At 32.3% G+C, this 27,570-nt stretch overlaps 1 protein-coding gene across 1 annotated transcript in view; it reads left to right on the top strand.

Annotated features, from left to right (window-relative positions):
• The first annotated feature begins 63 nt into the window (after positions 1–63).
• The window catches only part of LOC126834102 (protogenin B-like), a 41,667-nt gene continuing 14,160 nt past the window's right edge, over positions 64–27,570 (top strand). The window contains exons 1-2 of the mRNA XM_050565789.1: positions 64–731; positions 26,817–27,031. Of these exons, the coding sequence (XP_050421746.1) occupies positions 665–731; positions 26,817–27,031 (282 nt within the window). The 5' untranslated portion in view covers positions 64–664. The remainder of the gene's footprint in view (positions 732–26,816; positions 27,032–27,570) is intronic.

The raw sequence follows: 27,570 nt of genomic DNA, 5'->3' as shown, positions 1-27,570 counted from the left end.
TACGGTTATATTATTATGGTGTATGTGTGACAATAATAATGTTGCCTTCACAGTTCGGATCAGCCGCCAGTGTATGAGTGTGCGCGCGCATCGGCCGTCGTCGGAACACCAATATTCGGTTGATATTACTATTATTGTTATTGTATACTTGTTTTTGTTTACACGTTTTGCGGCTAAGTTACTCGTTTCGGTGCCGCGATATATTTTTTTTTGATTTTCTAAATTTTTTTCGACATACTCTCTTAACCCGTTTCCCCGTTTCGGATATTGCCGTGAGCCGGACGACGGCCGCAAGTACGACCGTGGCCGCCAGTTTGTTGGAAATGATTTTTGTAGTCTAGCCGATTTTTGAAAAAACGTCCATCACGTTTGCCTCGACCGCTAAGAAAAAAACCTGTGATCCGAAAAATATTATCAACAGTTATATTGAATTTCTCTCGTCGGTGTAAAGTGCGTCCTAAAGTGTCGTTGTTAATGCGGACCGGTACGGCAGCCCGGTACCGCTTGGAAAATATTTTTTCACGGGCCATAAAATTGGTGCCTTAAAAACGAAAATACAAATTTATCCGTGAAAATCCCATGGGAGTGTTTTAATAAAACGGATTTTCTTGTGTTGTGAACCCGGTCGATTGTCAAGAAGAAGTCGCTCCGATGTGCCTCTTCTATGGCGACTACCCCGTTCGTACACATATTCTTGCTATGGCTGCACATGTTCACTGTCGGCAATGCTGGTGAGTACAAATTTATATTATATAATATTATATTTCAGTTTAAACCATTCTGGATACTATTGACTAGTGGTTTGTAGATAACAGTTATTAATATTCGAATAACACACATTGTCCGTTTGTTCTCGGCTGTCAACACACCCATTAGGTTTGTTAAGATAAATTATTGACAGTCTCAAATCCCGTAATAACATATAAACAGTGTGATGTTCAGTAAACCTCTAGAAAAACTATTGATGTTAAATATTTTCTTATCTTTTGTGTATTTATTGTTCCAATGTTGAGTGTGCTGAGCGAGATATGAAGGTATACAATTTATATGGATCCTGGGATAAATTTGTTTTTGTCATTATTCTTTTCAATTGTAAGGTGGGTGTTTTTGTATGTGTAGGTATCCAAGTACATTTATCATTTTATTGAAAAATATTTATTATTAATCACAATAAGTGTTAAATTGATTAGTGAGCTGATACTTGTGACCTTAGATTATAGAATCGGAGTAGTCGTATAGGAAAATTATTGTGAAATATTATTTGTTTTTCTGTAACGTTAAGTATCGTTTAGAAAAACTGAAAAATGTTTTTGAATTAGTTTAAGTGTTAGTAAAAAAAAAAAAAATTAGATTGATTTTTTTATAAAACATTAATATTATTCTTGTTAGAAGAACGCAAGTATTTATTTTCGTTCATTACTGTTGATAAGAGTTAAGCATTATTAAAACATTACCTGTTAGAATTTACAATGAACAATAAATTATCATTATTAGGCGATGTTTATTCAAACTTCTTAAGTATAATGCAGAAACACTTAATTGAATATGTAGAATATTAATAGATGATTTTGTCTATTTGAGTTGTACTATTCTATTGTTTGATTGATGCGTTCATTTGAAAGGATAAGTTTGTACTTTTTTTAATGAATCAAATAGGTAAGTTGGATGTTATTGTTTTATTTTAAGCAAAATAAAACTAATAATTAATGTTAGTTTTAAAAGTAAACATAATTTTGTAAAATTAGTAATTATTAAATATCATAAATATGTGTTATACATATTTGCCGTTAAAATAAACAAAAAATTAAACTCAATTCAATAGTTTAATGATAAGTTCTGGATTGAATAACAAAATAATTAATTTTTATGTTTATTGTTGATAAGTGATAGCTAATGGTTTGCAATACCTTTTTAATTTTATGTACTGTTAGGATTTAGACTATTTTTTATCAGTTATTTTTTTTTCTTCAGTATTACATAGTAGATCTTATATTTAGAAAATATTTATATATATATATCTAACTGTAACATTCAATAATACAATTTAGTAAAAAATTAGTTAATTACTATTCTACAACTAGTTTTTAACTGTCAAATGTATTGTTCACATCTAACAAGTGGGTGTACTTTTTCGTTGTATAACAAATGTTTAATAGTCTAGTTTTATAGAAAATTTGACTGTAACTGCCCAATGAAAATTGAAGTGGTAGAGAAAAAAATGGTTACATATATAGAGAGCACGTAGTTTAAACAAAAATTTCTATTATACCTAGTTAAACTAACAATATATTATTAGATTATACAAAAATATATTTATAAATATAAATATAGTACAACATTTTAGTTGATTTACCCTTAGAATTTTGTCTGCTCGGCTAGATTATGTACATGTGTTTTGTTAATTATTAATAATAAAATAATTAGCACATAATGTAATGAGTTAAAGTAATTTCGATTCACTAATGGAATGCATTTTAGCAAATTGAAAACTGTTCTAGAAATAACCCGAGAAACACTTGTGGAATATATATATATAGTTGTGTAATAAAATAATAAAAATTAAAGAACATTATTATTTTTTGCTTTAACGAACATTTTGCATTAACAATGTGGTTTTTTGTTTATAATAACATAAATGGCTCGAATTTATTAGTGTTGTTAAGAAGCCCATCTCAATTAAGAATATTATAAAATATTTTGCGGTGAAGGGTATTCTTTTGTATTTTATTATTTTATTACCATTTAACTAAAGACTTTGGAATTACAAATTTTCGTTTTGGTCCTATTGAACACGTTTATTAGGAATCTGTGAAATTGTGGACTTTTTTCCTCCCCGGGTTTGTTTTTATGTTTATTTTCTTCACAGAGAAATAATAACGAATAAATATTGTGCTACTAGCGTGGTGTACAACTTGTTGCTTACACCCCGACCGTGCGTTTGGTATTGCGATTGATGATAGTGATATTCTGTGGTAAGGGTGAATAGTGACAGCCGCCGAATGCTGCTGGTAAGCACAAAATAATGTTGTTATATTCGAATTATTCGCCAAAAGCATTGGTAAATCAAATTATTTTAGATAAAAAATATGTCAGTTTGAAGGGGAAAAAATACATTTTCTGCCAGGCAAAAAACGGATCGCGTTCACCTCTGTTGTCTGGTTTTCGGAGCTATTGGCGACGTTTTGATGAAATTTAAGATTCTCGGCGCCAACCTTCGGGCTTCCTGGAAGCACGCCTGAAATAGCGCGTTTTAACCCGCAGTAGGTACAACAATGTGCAGCAGAAAGAAGTGTATTTCTTATATTATTGTTCTTGACTGTAGTAGTGTAAAACATGGATACTTTGTAGTTCGACTTGAAAGCTGTTTTTTAATGTGTGTGTGTGTGTGTGTGTGCCTGCCAGTGAAGTTTATTATTCTCTCTGTTTCTCTCATATTCGCCTCCATTCGCGTTCGGCTTAAACAGGCCCTTTCAAATTAAATTAAATTTGGAAAACGAAAGACTGATCTCCACGGCTTTCCCGTTATTACTTGGCTCGCGGCAGAGGAGAGAGGTTTCAATTATTATTATTTTTTAACCAGCATCCATCCGCCGCCGACACCCCGACGGTGTATATATTATTATATATATATATTTATTTTTTCCCGTTTGTTTATTATTGAATAAATTAACTAACGTCGAAAAACACCGAAAACGGTATTCTCCGAACTTGAAAATTCGATACCGAGTATTATTTATTGTTGTCGTTATTAATAATTTTCCACCGGCGTTTTTGCGTTTTGCAGCCCTTCGACCGAAACGTGCATTAATATTATCGGCGTTGTTTGCACGGCGGACGCGTAGGTAATAACAAAAAAAAAAAAATAACAAAATTATTTCTGACCTTGTATCGTTTTCATGGAAAATAAATAGGTGCTCAATGTCGCGTTCGCGTGTCTGAGATTTTATCGAAATGTGTTAACGGTAATGTCCGCCGCCGCCGTCTGTATTGTTATCGGTGGCAAAAAGTAATATATATATATAGTAACAATAACAGCTGCCCTGTAATACTCGATAACCGTCAGCGTGTGCAGGAAGAGTGCCGTGGTCCGAAATGCGTAGGAAAAATAACGATTTATCTTTCTTGGTCAGGGTCAAAAATGATAAACTGGTTTCTTACCCTGCGCACAAAACTAAGTACTACCCTATGCGTATTTTTGTTGTTATTTTGCGAAGCAGCAGCAGCAGCAGCAGCCGGTACTATACAGCCGCCATCTCGCCCCCGCCTTTACTTCGTCTACACCACCACCGCCGCGTCTCAAAACATCCCTTGTGTTGACCCGACAAAAAAGGTACGGTTAGGTACGGCGACGGTGGACTAGAAGTTGATTCTGGATAGGCCTGTTGTTGTTGTTGTATGTGGGTTGGGGGATGAAGATAGTAAGTTGCACATTGACATTGGGTCGTTTTGCGACAATGGGTAAAAGGTGCATTCTTGTTTGAGCGTGGTGTGTTTTGGTGGGGAAAACGACATTTACAAAATATAAAACTAACGCTAGTATTTAAAGGTTAACAAAAAAAAAAAACCATATATATATATATATATACATTAAATACTATTATAACGTGTGCGAATACCGTTTTAATATAGTAAATTTGTAGTTTTCGCTCTCGTACATTAAAAATATTTTTGAAAAAAAAAATTAAAATATTTAAACTCGTTTTTTTGCATGTGTTATAACGGGCGGAAACCTATTCCCTGCCCGAAACTGATAAGAACCGATGATTCTTGTTTGGCAAATTCAATTTAAACGCTACATATATATATATATATATTAAATACATTGCACTGTCGATATTATCTGGTGTAAAACTATTCCCGAATGGGTTTAATTGAATTTATTATATAACACCGTTGTTGTTTAACTATGTATTAGCTATGATTTTTTTTAATTTGGACGTACATTATTTATATTTATATTATGTACATTTCTTTTTTAACCGTCAGTTCCCAAGTATTATATTATTAGTTGTTTAATTTGAATTACCCGAATAATCGGTTAAAATGAGTTTTGACTGAAACCGGTGCCGCTTATTATAACATGCTCCGTGTAACTTAAAACTATGTAAATGCAATCTTGCATGGTTATTTAATTATTTTAGAATAATTAGTATAATATATGTATATATAACATAGTTGTTTTGGTTGGCTAGTGCTGAATAAAGCATTTAATTATAACGTAAATTAAAAGTTAATGTTGTTTTTCTATTTTAAATCTGATTACGATTATATTAGTAATGAGTGAAATATAATCTTGAAAATTAAGTTGTATAACCGGTAGTGCGTATTTTTAGTAATGTTAAGTAGGTTTGTGCGTATTACATACATTTTAGAAGCCATTCATATTAAACTGTTAAATATTATATTGCAAGTGTTTGCGAAATTTTGGTGGGGGTCATTAGGAATGAAAAACACAAAGGTCAAGCGAGCACGTGACGTACAAATTTTATTGAGTAGTCAAAAAAAAAAAACTACTCATGTGTCAGACCGAATAAATTATTGGAAATAAATGCACGTTTATAGTTGTACATTGTACTCCGCTTCCACGCCATCATGCTCCTTGATTGTTTTGTTAATCAAATAATAAATTATTTGTTTTTTTCACAATAATACCGTTTTTTAAATAATTTTTTTTTAAATAAACCACAAATCCAAAAAAAAAAAATCAAAATTATTATAAAAAGTTTTGAAACAGACGAGCAAAAAAAAAAATCATAAAACATTGGCAAAATGTGAGCGCTAAAAAGAACTATGTTGATAACATTATCCGGGTCAAAGTAACCGATATGTTTTGGCGATGTAATTGTTAGATAAAATTGTTAGATAGACGATAATATTATACAATTAATTTTCTATATAACAGTCAAGATAGGTTGTATCATTATTTGACAGGCGGAAGCTATATTGCAGAGTGACGGCTATAAAATAACGGAGTGCAAAGGCTTATTATTATTCACTAAACGTGCAATAGTTAAGCAATTGTGAAATTTATAGTTTCGCAATTTTATTTTCGTCGGGGATGGTGTTTTTGACCTTCTGTGATTTTTTTTCTTGTATTCCCGCACAGTAGAACAATGAGATCATCTGCTCTAGCATTTTTAATGGTATTTATGAGATGTGTAAAAAAGAGGAGTGCATTGTCCTCGAATATGAGCTAGGGATAACGTTAACATTCAAAATGTTAGCCTAGCCCACGAAAATCTCAATATATGCACGGGCAACACGTTTTTTATTCACCCTCTTAGTCACAGTTATGTTATATTGTGTCCATTGTTAAAATTCAGTTATACATATACTGCCACAATGCATCGTCATGCGAAATCCGATAGTCGCAATAATGGACCAAAAACGGGTTTTTTTTCTTCCATCCATACAAGTAAAAAAATCTGGTGCCGCTAAATAATAGAATTAAAAAAAAAAAAAAAACATTTAACGGTTTTAATCAATAAGTAAATTAAATAAACGCTTATTAATGTAATCCGAATCGATTATACATTGATACAAGGCTTGTATTTTAATTATTGACTATAGACATAAAAAGGTTTATACCCTTACTAGTTAATAAAAATGTTTTATTTTTAACTTTTATTGTCATAATATCGAATAAAAATTATTTTATACCAAATATTTTCTTTGTAATTATTTCTTTAGTATAAACTAATAAAAACGTTATCTAATAAATTTTTGGTATGTCGTAATATTATGTGAAAAAATGTAATTTCTAATAAACATTTCTTAAAAAATGTTGCTTTTGTAGTCCAAGGAGAACTTTATAAGTATTGAATAGGCCTCCTTTAATTATTCTAAAGGTGAAATTTATTTATCATCCATTTAACATACAATTTTTTTAACGTGACGTCAAGCAAGGTAGTAAACAGCAAAATTAAAAATAAAATTGTTTCATTACAATAAAATTTGTGTATTTTAATTTTATTATTTAACTTATTATTATTTACCTTGGTAAAAATTTCAAGTTGATGAAATCATTTTCTTAAAACTCAACTTAAGTCATTGTTTGCCAAATTAATTTTTTTCAACAAAATAAACGAATCATTCTGCTGAACCGTTTAGATTAGGTGGTTCATTTGTTTCGTAAATATTTGTTTTTATAATAAAATCTTTTCTGTGTATTATTCTTGAATCTATAAATATTCAATTACCCATTTTGTTTTGCTGTGCGTCAACAGGCCAACTTGACGATTTCCGTAATTAATTAGTCAAAATGTACAAAATAAAAATATAAATGCATAATATACTACACTGTATTTACACGATCAACAATAACAGCAATATATCAAAACAAGAAATTGTACAAGCGTTTTACGGAAAGTGATCTATATTACAATTTTTATTGTGTAGACTTTTTTTTTTTTTATGGGTTTATCAATGAAATTTCAATAATTTTAAACTATTAAGGTTATCAAGTATGCCTATAACCCGGTTATTTTGTTACACGGAGGAGCGAAAATTATTATATTTTTTTTTTCAAAAATTCGATTAACGAACAGGTATATGGAATTACATAATCGCCTTCAGCCCCCTTTTGGAAAAACGTACCCATGCGCATGACGTTTTCTCCCCGTTCGAAAACAACTCGAGTTTTATTACCGCTTGGCCAGTTCAGTAAACCGTATTTATGGACCTATGATTTTTCATTTGCCAAAATATGGTCATTACCAATCTCGTTATTGAGCAATTTTTTTTTCGGTCGTTAGCGACTAATTGTTATCAAAACTCTCGGGACACCGCATGTATAGTCATCACGAAACATTAATAATTAGTCGCTGACAATAAACGATGTATTAATATTATATACTTAACACGTAAACAATGTACTAAGCCGAATCAAAATGTATTACTACGTTGTAACATTATTATTATATTATGTCGTCGGTACTTCACACGAAGCTTCGAGTGTTTTTTTAGCCATAATAATAATAAAAAAAAAAAACTGTCATGTCGGCGTCGATTTGACAACAAAACGTACATCAAAAAATCCACCTCGAATTTTTCATTCGGTCACGAATCGAACGGCGGCTGATAAAAAATAAAGTCGAACTCTTCCCATACTATTATATGTATACGTACATAATTGGTTTGTCTAATATTAATATTTAATAATCGTGGTGATCGATGTGTGAAACGTTTGGCGGAGATTTAAGTCGTGATATTATCGTCATAGGAAATTGCGGGACGGCCCGTCCGCAGTGGTGTAAAACAAATTTTGTTTGAAAGACAAAATTGTTTTTATTAATCAATTTTTGATAACTCATTATTTTAAACGCTTATAAGGTGGTTGTAATGTAATAAATTACGTGTATAAGTACCCTCGTGGAAATATAAAGATACGGATAATCCGTTTAGTTTATATTATAAACGATTAAGTTCATACTTATTTTTATACTATTTCAATTAATTATTATCGATTTTACGCTATTTTAATTTTCAACGATACGCTTTGTCTGTTTTTAAATATATTACAAGAATAGCATTCATTAATGCAATACATGAACACATAAACGTAGTACATAAATGCATATTTTATTTGACAATTAGCTAATCAATTGCGGTTGTGTTAGCACTGTAATGTTTTTAACATAGCAGAATTTTTCCTTTTGTAGAGGGAGTTTTTTGTTTGGGTAAATATTTTGAAAAACTGTCGTACTCACTCGTCCTCATTACTAACATTATAGTAGGTCTTTAGGGAAATAAGGCGAAGAAAAAGAAAAAAGTTTTTTTACCCAATGAGATGTAGGGTTTATAATTTTCATGGTTTATGTTAAGTAAATGAGGATTTTTTTTTTAAAAAGAAGGTGTAAAGTTTTTCGACGTTTGACCTTAAATCCAGTACATTTAGAAAATTATTTCTGATTCACACATTGTTTATATAGTATAAAAAATTAATTCAACGGTTAAAAAGTTATCGTGGGTGTAGAACAAAACAAACATAAAAAAATAAAAAACTTATCGTTGTAAAAACAATATTTTCAAGGAATATTTTCGCGTGGAAGTAAAAACAAAAAAAAAAAAAGGTCGGCGTAATTTAAACTTAACTATAAAAAATGACAAAACAATATAAAAAAAAAAAATAAGTTTTACTTCGTTTTACTATAGACATTTTAAAGTTTCTGCAATCTATCATAAGCTAAAATCAGTTTAGAATTTTAATGTAGGAAAAAACATTATAATACAATTATTTCCTGATCATGTTTATTTTAAAACAAACACATTGTATTTTCATTTTCGTATTATACTTTATAAGTAGTATAGAATAATCTAAAGTGTTTAATCAATTATATATAATGGCGCCAGATGTTTTATTCCCTAGCAAAGAATAGTAAAGCAAACGGTTTTCCAGTAAGGTATGATATAATAATTTAGTAAAGTGGGTGTAATTGTAAACAATTGAGAAGAACATAAATGCACTTACATTATAGAAAAAAAACAACAATATTTGTGCTTAAAAGATTTCAGTTATAAAAACATTTTTTATTAGAAAAAAAATCATATTTAACTTTGTCTTATTCGTTAACGGTTACTTCATTTCATTCTACAATTTTGCATTATTTATTAACGTGGAAAGGTCTTGCGCTCTTTTATGAATGTTGTCATTTTTAATCTCGATTATTTGTTTGTTACTAATAAAATTTTATTTCTCTAAACCAAATCTGACTAATGAGAGTCCGTCTTGTTGTAACCAACCTCTTTCCAAGGTCTAGCCTAGTACTACCGCCGTAAAAGACAACAAATTGTATTAATATTTTATATACAATTTTGTTTTTTGTTTTTTATGGCGCGCTGCCAATTATTTAACGTTATTCGGCTTTAACGCAGGACAATCGTGTCGGTCAAAACGTTTTGATTAACAACTAATATATATATATATAGTATATATAAATCAAATAGCAAATATACCATATACATTATGATAATAATTTATAAAAATCGGCGGACATGGGTAATGATTTTGTTTTCCACTCGGAGGGATCTATGTTAATATAGTATAGGTGACGCAAAACTAACGCACGTTTTTCAATATTCCTATACGAAGGTAGACTCTCAACTTGAGGTAAGTGGTAACCCCGTATAAATATGTCCCGCATAATATACATAGATCTGGTGACCGTGGGGGTAATGAACATCGCCAAAACGTGGAGACGACGGACATTGTCGGGGAGTATTTCTCTGACAACTCGCAAAACTTGGTAGATACTATACATTTCTTTCATGTTTAAAAAACAACAAAATTATTGTTGGAAAAACACCCTTTTTTTTTAGCGCTACCCTGTATAAAAGTAATAAAAAACGGCCGTCGTGGCGCGTTACAATAATATATGACCACACAGCTCGTACTCGGCATTGCATTGTGTAATAACATTAGCCGTGTAACTGACCTATACCACACTACATTTGTGAGTTTGTGTAGCGCACGTTTTATGTAATGATGATGTTATACGGTTTGCATGCACCACACTCTCATAGTACATTCGCACTGTCTCAAACGTAATGACATTATGCTAAATTCGCTTATATATATATTTGTGTATGTTTAAATAATAATGCAATGTATAAATTATTATGTCTACGACCGCGAGACAGTGATTGTCGCTGCATTAATATTACAGGTCCCACCACCCCCTCTTGACCGACCCGACGATGCGCCTACGAAAAAAAAAAACCCATTACATAGTATTAGCATTGTGCACTATTCCGCCCCCGTTTTATATTATTATAATTTATAATCTGTTGAACTGTGAAAATCGCCGGCCGATACTAAATAGAATATTATAGACTACATGTCGTTTTTTTATACTGTTATTATTAATATATACTAAGACGATTTTGCATGGTTTTGTTTTATATGTTGTACACGTTATAACCGGGCGGTATAGCTTATGAGAGAGTAAAAATTAACAAATCTCCCAGCGGACCTATCGCGTGTGTTCTGCACACAGGCAACAGCAATGGTATTCACAAAACATGTGACGTGACTAATCTTATCGACTGTTCAACTCGTCCGTTGGCTGCTTTACCGGGCTTGCTAGCGTGTTATACGATTTGTTTTAAACACTAACCTGATGATAAACCGTGGTGTGTGTGTGTGTGTGCAGCAAATGTTTGCGGATTTCACGCTGCTACACCTAATAATTATTGGCCAATTAACGTCCAAAACTGTATACTAATGTGTACAATTATAACAGTGTGTACTACAAACAACGCACTATGCGTGCAGTTAACAATATTAACGTTCTTGTTTTGATATTTTTCGCAATGGTTTTTGGACGGGCGGTAACGATATTTTTGAAAATTATAACCTTTCAAAAAATTAGAAAGAGAAAACTCAAAATAATGGTTTTTTTTTTTTTTAATGTTTATCTTCTATCTACTATGATTTGTTGGTCTGACAGCTTGTCGTGGTTGAAATTTAAATATTAACTTCCTCGCGTACTTTCATGTGTGTATTGTAATCGGACGTATTATTGTTTAATTATATTTTTATATCTTAACTGATCTAATTGATGTATTTTACGTTTACAATAACATTTGTCCATTCTTCGCTCCGCGATTATACTTTCAAAACGCGCCGCACAAGTTAAGTTAAAATTTATAAAAGTAATTGCCTCTTTTCCATTCTAACATGTTAATGCCTACGCTGCGGTTTAGATAAAAAAATGATTTTTGGATGGAGATGAACACATTTTTTTCAACTCATGTTTCAGAAAGTATTTTTTGACTTTGATTTCTAATGAATAGATACTGTGATCGAAGATATCAATAGAAAACGGTACAATTTACATTATTATAAAATCAATACTTTATCAGTTTTGGTCGTAAGTCTTTTTTGAAACTTAAGTAGTTTTTGTTATTGTTCTATTGTTTGTACATGATTTGCAAAAAATATATTTTCACAATGTTGTTATGACCAAGTTTGACGTTTGTAACAAATAACAATCAATATCGTTTTTTAAGTTACTCTAAATAATAAATCCTTATAATATTGATGCTTGTTACTAAAAGGGGACGCCGTTAGAATTTGTTTATGTAGACATTGAACAAAATACACGAATTAAGTCTCTTGATTACTTTATTCGTCGATGACCACATTAAAAACATAGTTAACTACGTTACTATTTTATAAATTACCTATATTTTGAAGAGTACGGTTTTTCTATGCCGTAGCCCAGTGGGATATTTTAGTGAACAAGACATCGTCGTTAATTCTTTTCATAAAACTCTTAATACATATTTTTGATTTATTTTTTTCTACTAGTTATGTCTTGATTTTTTTTTGTATCAATTTGGTTTTTATTTGTTAAGAGAAATCGTAAACCGAATAGGAGGACGAATATGAGGTAATTTGTATGTTGTATGGTTGGTAGTTAAAAATTAATAGAAACAAGATAGTGGTAAACCAACTGAAATTCCTAATTATTTTTACTTTATTTGAACCTTTCACGTGGAGTAAAAGCTAAAAGGAACTGTTGGTCTGAAACGCTAATGGAGGAATTGTAATTGCAGTACCGGTGCTGGATATTGTATGTATGTACAGATTTTGTTTTTCACTCGGCAATAAACTCGAGAAACAAAGGAGAATTCAGGCGTTTGACATTAACACTATGGCGCTTTGTTTCTGACGTACAAATTAATTTATTTTAGCTTTTTAATTTTACTTCTAAATGGATAAAAGTACATTTAGAGACTTTCCAAATGAATTCCTTAACATTTCTTGGAACGAAAAGTAATAATTGTGACCCGCTTTGAACGTTTCAATACTATTGTAATTAATTAATTTGTTTTCAGTAATTTCGGATTTGTTGTGCTGTTTATTCTCTTGTTGCTCTACACTGACTGGTGTATTTATTATATTGATTGGTGGGCGTGTAGCGCGAGAGGCCTCCGTAGCAGGTGGTTTTGAGCTTTGGTGAAAAGCTGAGGGGGTACTTTTTCGAAAACACGCCGTTCTGCGAAAAAACAACCCCACTTTATGGCGTTTCGTTTCAAGAGGGTTCGTATTCTACAGGGTAAAATCCAATACTTGTTATGAAAAGCTAATAACTCTACAAGCTGCTAAATTGGTTTTCTGTTTTTTTACGCTACACAACTGCTATATTTCGATAGAAATTAATTAATGTATCAAAAAGATTTTATATTAAAACATAAAATATTTAAAATTAATGCAATATTTCATGTAATTTATTATTAGTTTACACTATTTACATAATTTGTCTGTGTAAATAACAATAACGCCTTCCAAGTATTAATCATTTTTTAATATTAGTTGTTATTTCAAGTCGCAGTATCCTATTAATTTAGTATTTTATTTTTCGAATATTTCATTGTGATTCGCGAACTCAACTCTTTATTACAGAAGACAGGGTAGAAGATATTATGATTGACTAGCTATAATTATTATAAAATGAATATTTACGAATAAATAATTTCGATTGTGCTTAAGTTATCAAACAACTAAAAACGCTACCCCGTAGATAAAGTTCTTCTTTATCCATTGTAAAAATTGCACTCTAAATACCGCCCTCACATTCTTGTCCCTCGCAAAACCATTTTTCTTGGATTAATTACGGGTGGGTAGCGTCCTTTTAACGGCGAACACTTGTATTACCTCAACAGTTATTTATTTATTTAATTTTCTCTAATCTTTGCATACCAACTATTATTTCTGTGTTAATGGTAAACCTATACGAATACACAATAAATCATGTAAAAGGTATAAAATAGATAAGATTTGATGTGGTTTTATTTGTATTAATTACAATTTGTAATTTTTTTTTTTTAGCTATGCTATCTCAGTTCTCAGTTGAGTTATTTGCATGAAACAATTGTATGTTTATTATGTACAACGATAATAATAGTAATATTATTATTATTGATTTATTTTAAAATTAATACTTGTTTTGAAGTAGGTCTCTCTCCGCTAGTTTCTGTTGGAATAATATTTAGGGTTGCCGGATAAGTTCTTGATCTGAGTTCGTTCATAACTCATAACGAAGTTTGCGTTATGTAATCGACTGTAGAGCTTTTGTTATAATGCGGATGCAAATAATTCGAAAAGTCTCAGCTGGTACGGGTGTTGTTTCTTCAAATAGTATTCTGTATGTTTTTGCGGAACCCACGTGATAATGATAAACATAACAATTCACAGTATCATGTGCTATAACTTTGCACGAATAGGTTAGATTCTCATGGGTAATGTTGAAAGAAAGGTTTACAGAGAACATACATAATAATTGTTTAAACTACATGATAATATATCAAGAATAAACGACGATAGATGTTTATATGTCTTAAGGAAATTTACCAGCAATAATTAATTCTGGCTAAAATTAACATACAACACTTAACTAACTGAACAAATATTTTGTGTACCAATAAAACAAATTATATACATATAATAATGTTCATATTTATAGTGTACTTTTAGAAGTAATAATACTATTTTTTAAGGGTTATAATATGTTGGTAACTATTAATAGGTGAATCATTTGAATTTATATCGGAATCCTACTTACATTTTAATATTTTATACTTACAATTGTTTACTTGTCAAAAGCCTATCGAAATCGATTAATGGATTTTGGTTATTGTTGTATTTTAATCGGTGTAATGCGTGTAAGCATTTTCAGTTTGACGTTACACGTTTAATAATAAATTACTTTTGGTTGTATTGTTGGTGACATAATAATATAACGAATTGTTTATGAGGTTTAGTAACAGTACGCGTTTTCGATTTTTCATAATAATTTAAAACAAAACTTAACTTTTTATTTGCGTAGAATATTTAAATGGTACACCTGTAAATTCTCATTATTAGGTACATGCGTAATGGAACGGAACCGTTTGTCATAGAATTGATTAAAAACGATTCTATTTAATTTTTAAACGAGTTTTTTTTTTTAGTTTAACAGCAGTTTCAATGTCGAGTGGTCTTTTTTTACCTATCATTAAAGTATTTTTGTGGCAGAGATTCGGATGAGAATGTAGAGCATCAGTGTTTCCTATATCATCTGCATTCCACTTAGATCCGACAATCGTCTGACGGGATGGCTTTCCTGTATTACTGTACGAGTGAGGAGCATTGACTGTGCGTTTTTTTCTGTTCGTTTTCCTGTAAGTAGGAAGGTTGATGTAGAGTGTATCTTCTACTTTTATAATTATAGAAGAAGACGGTGAAGGCGGTAAACGACCTTGCACGCGTCAGATAAACTGTTGTATTTTCAACTATCACATAATATTATAATATTGTCGAAACACCTTTCGTATCCCAGGTATTTCGTGTCAGTCGAAGCGTTAAGTCGAAAACGTTACCACGTGAAGTACTCGCTCTTTAAGTGTTTTATTTTATTTTTGAAACGTACACGATTATTTTGTGTACTTGGATTCGACGGGTTTTTTGAAAATCATTTTCCGATAATCATTTGGGATGTAATGAAGGAAAGCCAGTAATAATTTCCCTTTTGCCATTGATTTTATAGCGGCGTCCCGTCGTGGTTACAATAGCACATTAAAACGTTCAAGGACAGCTGTAGAACTTTATTTGGGGGAAATGGACCTATGTAAAAAATAAAAGGTCCCGACTTATTTCTTGAATACGTTGCTGGTCGGTCCGTTACCCGCCTGCATGGCGTCATAGTTTTTCCAATATTTTGTAATGCCGTTGCTGTAGCGTCATACACCGACGGTGTGTCATTTTTTGTGTAATTTTAATATACTTGGAAATGTTTATATTTTTTATCCCGCAGCCTCAGCTTCTTCTTTGAAATTCATCAGTTACAATGTAGCTTAATTGGCTCAGACCATTTCGAGTGCACGGGAGATGAAGTTCATTTTCTGAGTATGGACTTATTTTGTTATTATTATGTGTGTCGTGGAGTGTATATATTATATTAGTGGTCTGACGTTGACGTCATTGTTCAGTTAACATAACTACATAAATACTATAATACAATTCGTTATACTTAGAATACAAAGCTAATAAAACAAGTGGTGTTCGTCGAAAGCTGCCAGGAAAATCGACTGAAAATAATATTGTGACAACATTTATTATAAAAAGTATATAATTTAATATTCCGAACACTGGAAGTAAGTCGTCTTCTCGTGTTGTGTTGTAACCGATAAAAATAATATATTATAAACCAACAAGCATGCGGCCGCGACGATTGTAAATCCAAAGCTGTCCGTGGCCCCCGTTGATTGGAAATCACATAAATTACACTATGCCGGGTCGTTGATCGGAAAATATTATGTTTAAAAATACGTTTTATTAGGACTCAATCCAAAAAAAAACCCTTCCATGGTGTGCACTTGTATTTCGGTCCGTGACGCATTATAAAGTATGGTTTTTTTTTTTGGAAAAAATCGCGGCGTAAACAAAATCGTTGTAGTATTGCTGTACTGGTTAAAAAACTTGAAAAAAAAAACACAACTGTACACGTGTCAATAGAAGAAGACACACAGTGGCAGCCTTGTTAATAGATAGAACCGCGTGCACTAGCAGTACCTGAGTGTTTTTTTTTTAATATTCATTATGAGATGGCGTTACCCGATATCACGTTCGCAAAATATGGATTTTATTGTCGTTTTTTTTTCTTTTTTTTCTTTCAATTTTTGTTTATTTTTCCGTAAAATATTTAGCTCATTCATCTCGAAATAACCTCCTCCGCAAGTATGTTACCTGTTGTTGATAAGTGTGCGAGTTTGTGTGCATTCTAGGTGGAATATTTTACATTGGAATTATGCGTCATAAACCACTCGTTCCCATAATACAACACAAGTTTGTGTACGGTTTACGAAATACTGTATATATAATATTATATATTTGCCTAATAAATGCGTGCACACTAGGCCCGTTTGTGTGTGTGGACCACAACACAGATTAGTGATATGAAAAACAATCTTCTTTTCTACATTACCGCTATCGTTGACGATTCATCTTTGGCTAGGAAAATAATATATTTCTCGGCTAGTCAGCAAATTATATATAATATATATATATATATATCTAATTTTTTTTTTTTTTTGACAATTCGCGCTATTATGTACATAACTCTAGCAGTAGCTGAACAACAACGGAGATGTCGGTCGATGGCCTCTGCGGATATTTTTTTCAGGTTGAATAAATTCAACAAGACAGCTTCTGGGCTGCGCTCCAGCTAGACTACCTTTATCAAAAACCATTTCAACCATTGTCCATTTAACAACCGCTCGTTGAAAATTAACAAAAGAAAAAAATATTAAGTAAACGATAGTAGCATAATAAAATAGCAACAAATTGAAGTAAAGAGTTGTTTCGCGTGTTTTATTCGATAGGAAAAAAAATGTTTTTAATCATTTTTTTTTTACATCTTTCGTTTGGGTTTTATTTGGTTTGTTATTGACGATTATGTTTGATTTAATGTTGTAATCAACGTTTCCGTTAATCTTTTGGAGTATCTAAGTGTCTTATGCTGTCTAACCGGGTTTTTCGCCACTTAATCTCACTATTTACTATTATATATATAGTAGTGCATGCAACACATAATTACAAAACAAGTGTAAGTTTAAAATAATATATTATTTGTTCACTGTATTCCATCATAAAGGTGTAACTACACTTAACTACAATACATTCAACTATTTTATCGTATACTCTTAACACTTTCTTAAAGTACTGGTGTTAAAATTTAAAGTATTGTAGGTATTTTGTTTTCAGTTTAATTATTTACGAGTGTTTTCTATGCAAATAACACATAATTTAGGATTAATACATTGTGCATCATTTGTATCTACGGTATTATATTTTTTGGAGTTGAACTACTTGTTAATAGTTTGAATATAATCGTAGTATACTATTTAGTGTGAATAAAATGAAATAAAATAAAAATATGTCCTTCTACGGTATCTCTTTTAGGCATCGGTCTACCATCATTAGAATATGTAGTGTAGACGGGTTCTTTTAGTATTAATATTGTTGTCTTGCTCTAACGCCGTGTTTTTTATTCTGTAATACGACCAATATCAAGCTCACTAATTGTAGATTATTTTAAAACTCACAGAATTATAGTCCCGTTAATGCATACCGGTTGTACAACGGAACTCCCAAAAATGCAGGTAGATCGTTAAAAGAAAATACCACATTTTTATCTACAATTATTTTCGTTTTTATTACGTTTAGTAAGTATATCAATATAAAAAACAAATTTTTAACCCAAGTGCTTGGAAACAATTTCAACAAGTTTCTACAAAAAATCCCCATTGCTAACGAAGTATGCATATAAGACAGCGAACAAATGATAAATCTTAACGCAACGCCTAATACTACATTCGGTTCAAGTTAAAATGTTCTCTTCTTGCATACCATATACCATGTACGCTGACATACACACTCTGGATTGATCGTCGGTTATCGACCGCCGGCATTTTAGTATTATTTAGAAAAACTCATATGTGTTTGTTGCTACATGTGACTTGATTATTAACCTTAGCAGCTATTTTATAGTAGCCAAACGTGATGAATTCGGTAAACCCAATCCTGCTCAAAAGTTTGCTCGGATATCTCCGTGGAACGTGAGTTGTTTCAAGGACGTCGCGGGTTTATTAAGTATCTTATAATTTTGAAAACGTCACATCAATAGTGCCCCAATGTTTTTTTGGGAACATTTAAAAAAAAAATACATGACGCCAAAACAGTCCATGTCATCCATGCGCCTTCGTTGGCCACGTACATCTCGGTCTTTGTTGATACATACAAATATATAGTGTTGATTAAATAACAATAATTGTGGAAAAACGGTATATTGGCAAAACAAAAAAAAAATACACACATTTGTGTAATCAATTCGATGGCAAACGCGCACACTTGTTATAAGTCCCAACATTGAAATTATTCAGGAGAGCAAATTAAATTTTTTACTTTTAATAAAATTGTTCTACAAAGTTTCATTGTAAATATAAATGTCACAACAAATATAAATTTGAAATTTAAAGATTTTTATAAAAAAAATTAAAATCATTCAATTTTGTATTCATTAAACCTACCCATATATTTCTTACCCCCATGGTGTTTCTTTCATGAATCCAAAATGATATGAGCGCTAACTTTGATCGAAATAGTTGCATCCACATGTACACCAACATTTTATATACACGGGGAAAAATACAGTTGGTCAAATTATTTATTTTTTCTGTGTATAATTCAAAGCGAGCAATGTATAAAATATATAAGATGTAATAAAATGTATTTTGCGTTTGTATATAAAATAAATTTTACAAATTCCCGTGGGATGTCAAAATAATGACAAATCGTTATTTGAATGTGCATCGCGCCGGCCAACGATAAAACTCTGAGCTGTCAAAATTCATTTGAAAACGTTTTGACGCTACTTCTTTATTATGCTACTATTATCGGAGCATTAACATTTGTTACTTTATTATACATAATATATGCGGCGAAATAATTGTGGTTAAAACAACGTGTGCTGTTTTTCAGCTCTTTGTCCCAAACACAATTTATTGTAAATTTAACGTTAAAGATAGATAAACGAGATTTATTGTGTACAGAATTACAGTGAGTAAATTAAACGAACTTATTGTGCATTTAGACGCCATAAAATAAAATAAATAATATGCATCGATGATACTTTGTATCTATTTTATAAACCCTTGATTAATTAATTTAGTTTCCATATAATCATAATTATAACGGTTTTTTTAGCGATAAGTGTGCTATTTGATATAAGACACGTAAGAAGATAATTGTACCTATTATTTGCGTACGTTATATTATAATAAACATAATATGATGTATAATATACAATCAATACTAATATTGTTTAACCAGATAATTTAATTTAATAATCCAGTATACTTACGTTAATCTTTTATTTTTAGCTTCGATGCGGAGCTGATAAGGTATTGTTTTTTCAATGTATTTTTATTTGTAATATATAATAATTATAAAATCAAATAATCATAATCAAAATTATTTGTAAAAAAAATAAATAAAAAATATTTTTTTTTTTATGAAATCATATCGTGTAACTGTTCCTTGTCGATATTTGTTTTTTCCTTCCCAAATACATCCATACCTACTTTGAAATCGTTTTAATTTTACTTCGGTTGGTATACCAGAACTTATTATTATTTATTCCTCAATCTGTATTTCTTTGAATACGTTGACAAATAAGATTAGGATAGGGAATTCACGTGATCAACAGTTCCCTCTTATAGGTCCTGTATAAATAAAAAAAAGAAGTGAAGATTAAGACGTTGGTGATAGAAACTGTTATTAAATTCAGAGTGAAACGATTTGCAAGCATTACTTTCATAGGTTGCCATAATATTGGTGGGAAAGTTGATGTTAAAAATATATAATTATCACAGCCAAAATATAATCACAATATTGTGTAACATTAATCATTCGATGGTTTATATGCCATTAAATCAAACACGACGCATTCTTCATTATCATCATATGATAGCGAAAGAATTATATCAAAAATTACCTTGTCTGTACTTTTAGACGGGAAATATGATGGAGATTACCAATTTACGATTTTATTTTCGTTATCCTACAGGTCAGGTAAAGCCAACGTCAGTAAAGATAGATAACCCGCGTTTAAACTGAGGCTTACACTCTGCAATAAAGATACGCGTTTCTTATAGGGTCCGAAATGCAAAGACGTGAATGTTTAATTTTTGGCGGTCGAACGCTATTATTAAACTATAGATAACCAATATAGCTATTCACACTGGATAACTTTGACAGGGTTTCAACCGCTCACCCACTTCCTTATTTGCCACCTTGTGGATATATTACTGCCCCATATTATATTAAATTTGAATATTCATCATAGAGCTATTCGGGGTAAAATTCGGGACGGGACTGGAAAGGACTTCATTCCATATTTCCCGCATGCCGTGGTATAATAATGTGTACTGTTATATAATAATATTATAATAATTATACTAACTCATATCGTATGAATTACTTATATATAATAAAAGTCATTCTTGTAGGAATTTACATGTAGACCCCACCAGGTTATATTTTGTTACAGGAAAATATTTTAAAGGGCTACCGAAATAGGAGTAGTATTTTATATTTACCCAGGAGAGTTAACTAAAACCACTGACCACATTTTAGGGCAAATAGTTTAAAACGAGTTTGGACTTTGAATACTGTGCTTGTTAAAACAATTAGTTTAACTTGGTTTTAATAAATAAATAGCTTTTATCTGATTTCAATAATTATACATATATATTTTTTAAAAACATCTTATTATTTTCAGTGATAACGGTAATTGTTAAAATAATTAACATGAGAGGGAGGCTTGAGGAGGTTTGATCAAATCGGCTATTAAAAAAAAAAAAAAAGAAATAAAATATGCAGTTAGCTCCCAAACTATAATTTTAGTATTATTATAATTTGTATTGTAGCGTTCAACTCCCCCCCCCCCCCAAAGTCCTGTCCCTGATCTCCGTCCGTGATTATTTTAATTGAAAATAAAACTATTAAATAGCCAGGGGAAAATAAAATATGTGTTTTTGCGTGTAGAAAAAATAATATGTATGAATATTTTAACAACAGCGAAAGATATACAAATAAATTGTTTATGGAGAATTCAAAAATGAATTCGGTTATTTGTTTTTATACTCAAGTGGATAGGAAAGTAAATAAACTGTTTTTTTTTATACTAACTAGACTCGGGAGAGTTTACCGCCGCTTAGTGAGCGAAAAATAATAGACGGTTTGCTTCAGTTGGTAAATTGTTTGTACATATTACTAATTGTATTTACTATTACTTGTCAGTATTTACATTTTAAGCATGGAAAAATGTTTGATGATTTTGACATTATGTGGCGAATGGCTTATACTTTATATCAATATATACGTTATATTATACAGAATGTCTCCTAGCGTAAAACTGTTAATTGTGACTGTGTGCAATTAAAATGTACATTTGAATATTTTAAAACTCATAGATTGAACTATTAGCTTGATCGTTTTCGGATCATCCAAGTTGTCATTTGTGACGAGGAAAGCAAAATGCAAAGAATGCCAAAAGAGCACAACAGCAATAAACAGTGAAAAGGAGGATTTTTTATTTGTTTATAGATTTGTAATTATTCGGAGTAGTATCCGTAGAAACATATATATATATATTTGTTCTGTTTTATATAGTTCGGAGAATGATGTAGTAACCTTATAAATAAACCACGATATTCTTGGACATCTCTAGGTAAAATCAGTTATCAGATTGTCCTCGCAAAAAGTTTTAAATTCAACACAGAAGTGTGTTTTTCAAGTAGCATTCGTGTATGGACCTTTATGATTTACCAGTTGTACTTAATAATGTTATATAACTCTGTCAAACGCTGTTTGACCCATTTATATTGTAGAAGCTATAAGATAACAAGAGTTGTGATTGTCGCTAAGGGCTAAGATATAGGGGGAAGACTTACAAAAAAACAGGTTTTGACCGTTGAGTTATAGGGTATGGTCGAAGAATTGGATTCACGCAACACCATTGTACTGTTTGTAGCGTTAGGAAAGTTTTTACATTGTGAGAATATGTTAAATACACGCTTGTGACGACTATACAGGTTGATTATTCAGTTTTAAATAGGACGCAGAGATTATTTTTAAATATTAAAATAAGACGAAAATAACCGAATATAAATCACAAACAAACCCGACGCGGTAAACAATATTCTTATAATCTACAAACTCGAATCTCCGGCGGAATCCAGCCATGCACTATTATGCACATTTAAAATATGTATAATATGCATAATATGTATAGTTGCCGAAGATATATTATGTATACCATGGGACATATTCAAGTGCATAGTATAACATATTGCCTATTGTATACGTCATGTTTTGCAAGCAAGTTCTTGTGTTAAAAGTGTCGAATGAGGATGTGACACCACCTTTGGCCCGCAGTGTTTGGGAATCGACGCAGCTGATACCTATCGGATGTTGTTTAATGCTTGTCCATTGAGCCTCGCGGGTCGCCGCGTTTTGTTAATGACGTCGTTCATCTGATGATGTGATGATGTTCTTCACTTCATGTGCGTTTCCCATCCATGTTTGCAGATTAGTATTTAATGGTCGTGCCTGTTACCATTAAACACCGCACTCGGGTTATCGGGCAAAACCGAAACTCGTTCGATAGCAGAGCGGCTATTACAAAATAACACACTTTTTATTACACACTCGTTACGTAATGTTCCCCCCCCCCCCGTAAGAAAAACGGAACGGATAAATTATTAAAATGATATTGGATATTATTTCCCCCGTTTTGTGGAAAGGAAAAAATATATTAAGAAGGAACAGAAGACAAAATATGCGGACGACGCGCGGCGTAAAACGTTTAATATAAAATTAAAATTTGTCGGTGTCCGGTTGCTGCAACGTTGCGATAGTGTGTGTGGTGGCCAACCATTATATAAACAAAGGACTTTTGTCGACGATTACCATAAATTTAGGATTCCAGAATTCTGAAATTATTGTAATTATATTATGTGTCCTATCTGTATGGTGGCAACGCGTTCGTCGCGTAGGGCATAGGTAAAAAAAAATACGAACCGGTTTGCCCAATAATAAATAATAATAAACGAGTGCTCCCGTTGTTTATTCGGCCTCAAATCCGAATTCACCTGTCGAAGAGATGGCCTTACCTTACGGACGTGCGCGCGCGTTTCTTACGTTTGAAGCTGCTCGAAAGTCAGAAGAGGATCGCGAGAACGCGGCATACACCGGTATTTTTTTTGTCAATAAATTGTATTGTTGATACGCAAAAATATTATTAACATTTTAATGGAGTGAAGCGTGTGTTTGACAAAAGGAGAGCGGCGGCGATGGTGATACGATTTTTTGGACCGCGTTTATAAGGATATCTAATGCGAAATTGCCGCGGCATTGACCTTGGAGTGGTGTGTGTACTCTCGGTATTATAGTTTTTGGCCGACACGGAAGATAGAGTTTGCACAAATATATCAATCGGTAGCTACACAGCACTCGGGGGGGCCAATAGAGAGAGTACACTGCGAAATAAAACGCGTAATAGATGGAGCGAGTGTGCGATGAATCCGCGTGGTCGAGGTCATTTATCAGATAATTTGGTTTTGGATGCCGCCAATGCAATTATTATCCGAAAGACATACTGTCGTGGTCCAAGGACAGAAGAGTTCAATTTACCATTTTCGGCGATAGAAACCGATAAGTTTCCCGTGCGAGCTTTTACAATATCGTGTTCTTTTACTATAGCATTCCTATATAATTTACTAAAGCTCACGAATTAGCATATGATTTTTAGTAGGTACCCCTCCTTGCACAAGATTCTAACTTTAGGGGATACCAAATCGTATGGCATAGACGGTCTTATAGACAATGATACTTTTGCCGAACAACTGTAAAGGAGAGCAGTATACAAATTATATTGGAGCGACGTCCGTTAGTTTTCAGTCCAATTAGGAGTTTAAGAACGACGTGTGGTAAGTCGCATTTCGGCCGTTTTACCCTTTCAAGTGGCAAGGAATAATTTTTTAAATATCAAAAATAATTAAAATAATAGTACTTTTTAAGTTGGTCACGGAAAGTTATACATGCTTTAAGATACAATGGCAAGTTAAGGGCTATGCACCACCACCTGACGATGCCAAAATGTCTTTTATCGGCAAAATGATTTTAATTGAATAATATTTAGGCGCGGAGGCGAGTAGTATATTTTTGAACCGTCAAAAAACTTTGAAGCCACTGGAAAAGTGGAAGTGACGGGAGCTGAGGTCTTGGGAAACCTGTTGGCGCCGTTCGACTTACGGTGAACACTTAACGCTGTCCGAGTGCTCTTCTTCTTCGGTCATCGATCGCGGTCGCGCTGGATCTCACGAGGTCGATGTGCGGAGCGTCAAATTTATGAATGAAACCGCAAATGTTTGAGTTTTAAACCGTGACGCTGCAGTGGGGTTGCTCTCAGACGTGTATATCAGTGTCTTAAAAACGTGACGTACTCTCTCCTATGCCCCCCCCCCCCCAACGCTTGTTTAAAATAAATATAATGCGCTTTTGCCTTGTGCGTATTGATCCCCGACCAATGGACTGGAACACGCGTTGGCAATTCCCAGGATTTTGACAGCTCCACAAAGCGCCACTTCTCTGCGCCTTGACACCACTGTCGTACTCATAATATTGTATTGTGTGCACGTCTGTGTAAGTGTGGTCCTTTTCCCAGCGCTTTCGTTGATCCTCTCGGCATGGCCATTCTTTAAATTCAACTTGGACGGCGTTGTTATAATACTAGTTGCAGATGGATATAACGCCGAATACAAACGGGGTCGGCGGTGGTGTTTTTGTTTTCACGGTAGCTTGTTGTCGTGCAAACACTTTTTATTCCTATTCTCCAATAGTTTATTGACCCAAACGATAAGAAAAAAAAAGTCAAACTCTCTTGTTGCTAGACTGTTTTGACGACTTCGTCGATAAAGAAACAAAACATAAACAAAAAAAAAAAAACAATTTGATTTTCACCGTAACACCTTATTGGACACGGGGTCGCAGAGGGTTGACCTCGTTCTCTAGACACAGGTCATCGACAAACGGCCACGTGGCGTTATTGCAATATTATTATTCAATATACACTGTTATTTTCTACAACCCTTAACCCAAACTCCCCTGTTATGTAAGTAAAGGGTAGAATGGCGGTGTGCGTGTTTTCAATAACATAAATACTTGACGAACACATAACTTTTTTTTTTTTTTGCAAATATAAATATTTTAAAATGGTCAATAAACGGACGGGGGATTGCCCTAAAATCTTATTCTTGGATCTGCCACAGTGTAACACTTGCCAAAAAAAAAACCATTGATAAAGGATAGTGACGTGGATCTTTACACTCTTGGGTGTAAAAGTAACCTTCACCGTAGTATTAACTAAAATGTGTTTTTAAGAAGTTATATATTTTGGTAAAAACTTAGTCACAAGCTGTGACGACCGTGTGCGTTACGAAAATAGCCATTAATCAAGCTTACCTTCCTCGACTGTATTATGGCGTTAAATTATTTTACCGTTAAAATACCTGTTTTTGTTCCACCATACTACTGATCAATGTAATCTTAATTTATCTACTAAACAATGATACAAGGAATCCGAAATAGGATTTAAATTCCTCTGCATCTTCTTTTGAGGAACGACTCTTCTACTTTTTAAATTTAGAGTAATAGTATATTCTACAGTATAATATATTAATTGATATTTTGTTAAAATGTTTTCCTGTTCTTTAATTGAATACCAATTGCCAGCCAGTATTAGTCCAAAATTGAAAAATATTTTAAAGGTCTATTATTAGATAAGATGCTGGGGAATACGAATACGAATCTTATAAATTAAAGAAATTACGGATATTACCAAATATTAGTCGTATGTAAATATATTTGAGACTAAAACAATCAACAAAATACTACCTGCATTTGCCACACGTAACACGTGTATTGTTTTGTTATGTCTTTAATTTGTACTATTTTGTATCTTGTCCCAAAGTCGTGTAATAATTAAGGCAATGTAACCTTTCGGGGAGCTGGAGCACAATAATTAACTGAGGGTTCTGAGAAAATTCGCCGTCTCTCATACTTAGCCACACCAAAACGTGACTAGATTTTGTGTGAAGTCTAAAGAACCTATCTTGTTTGTCTTAATTGTCTACGACTTAAATTTGTTTTGATGTTTGCATTCGCATTTTTTGAGAATACTTATTTGATTGATAATGATGTTTTGTTACAGGGCGAACGGATACTGTCGCAATCGAACCCGTGTCATCGTGGATCGTAGAACCGCCGGACTTAGCTGTTGCAGTCCGTGGTGTACCCTATGAGCTGCGGTGCCATTCGTCCTTACCGAATGTCACCTACCAGTGGATGCACAACAACCGCACATTGTATCTAGTCAACGACCCGCGCCGTCAGATTTTGCCCAACGGTTCTCTGTATTTCAAAAGCGTAAGTACATAAATACTATTTTGTAACGGTACAAACAAAAATCAGTTAGCAATAAAAACAAAAAAAAACAGCAATGTTTGATAATTACAAGAAAAAAATTCAGGTTGGTGGTTAGGTTAAGTTGTTGCACACCCATATATATAGGTACATAAATTGTACTTTAAACTTAACTATTACTATATTATATTTTACCGTGTACTTATATATATTGTACTTGATTTTTGATTGGCTGCCCGTCGTTACGCTGACATGTTTGTTTTTATCATGGAATATTTAAGGGGTGCAATAACCTTGTACATATCAATCATGGGTGGCACCGTGAAGTAATTTTGATCACTTTTCGAAAACATTTTGCAATTTTCATCCACCTTTGTAGGCTATACTACATGGCCGTGTGGCGACTGTCTGACAAACACCACTGAAATCATATTATTTAGACTTGCATATTGTTTATTGTTATTCCACTACCATAATAATAGAAAAATCATTCTCAATATTATCCTTTGTTTGAAAACAAAATAACCCGTCCATTTGCCCAA

This window comes from Adelges cooleyi, unplaced genomic scaffold (assembly GCF_023614345.1).
Source record: "Adelges cooleyi isolate 19-005CV unplaced genomic scaffold, UGA_ACOO_1.1 ACOO_flye_CR_arks_rails_tigmint_CR_PRNA_21, whole genome shotgun sequence".
NCBI classification, from domain to species: Eukaryota; Metazoa; Arthropoda; class Insecta; order Hemiptera; family Adelgidae; genus Adelges; species Adelges cooleyi.
The sequence above is the reverse complement of the archived record's forward strand: the minus strand, read 5'-3'. Positions and strand labels throughout refer to the sequence as shown.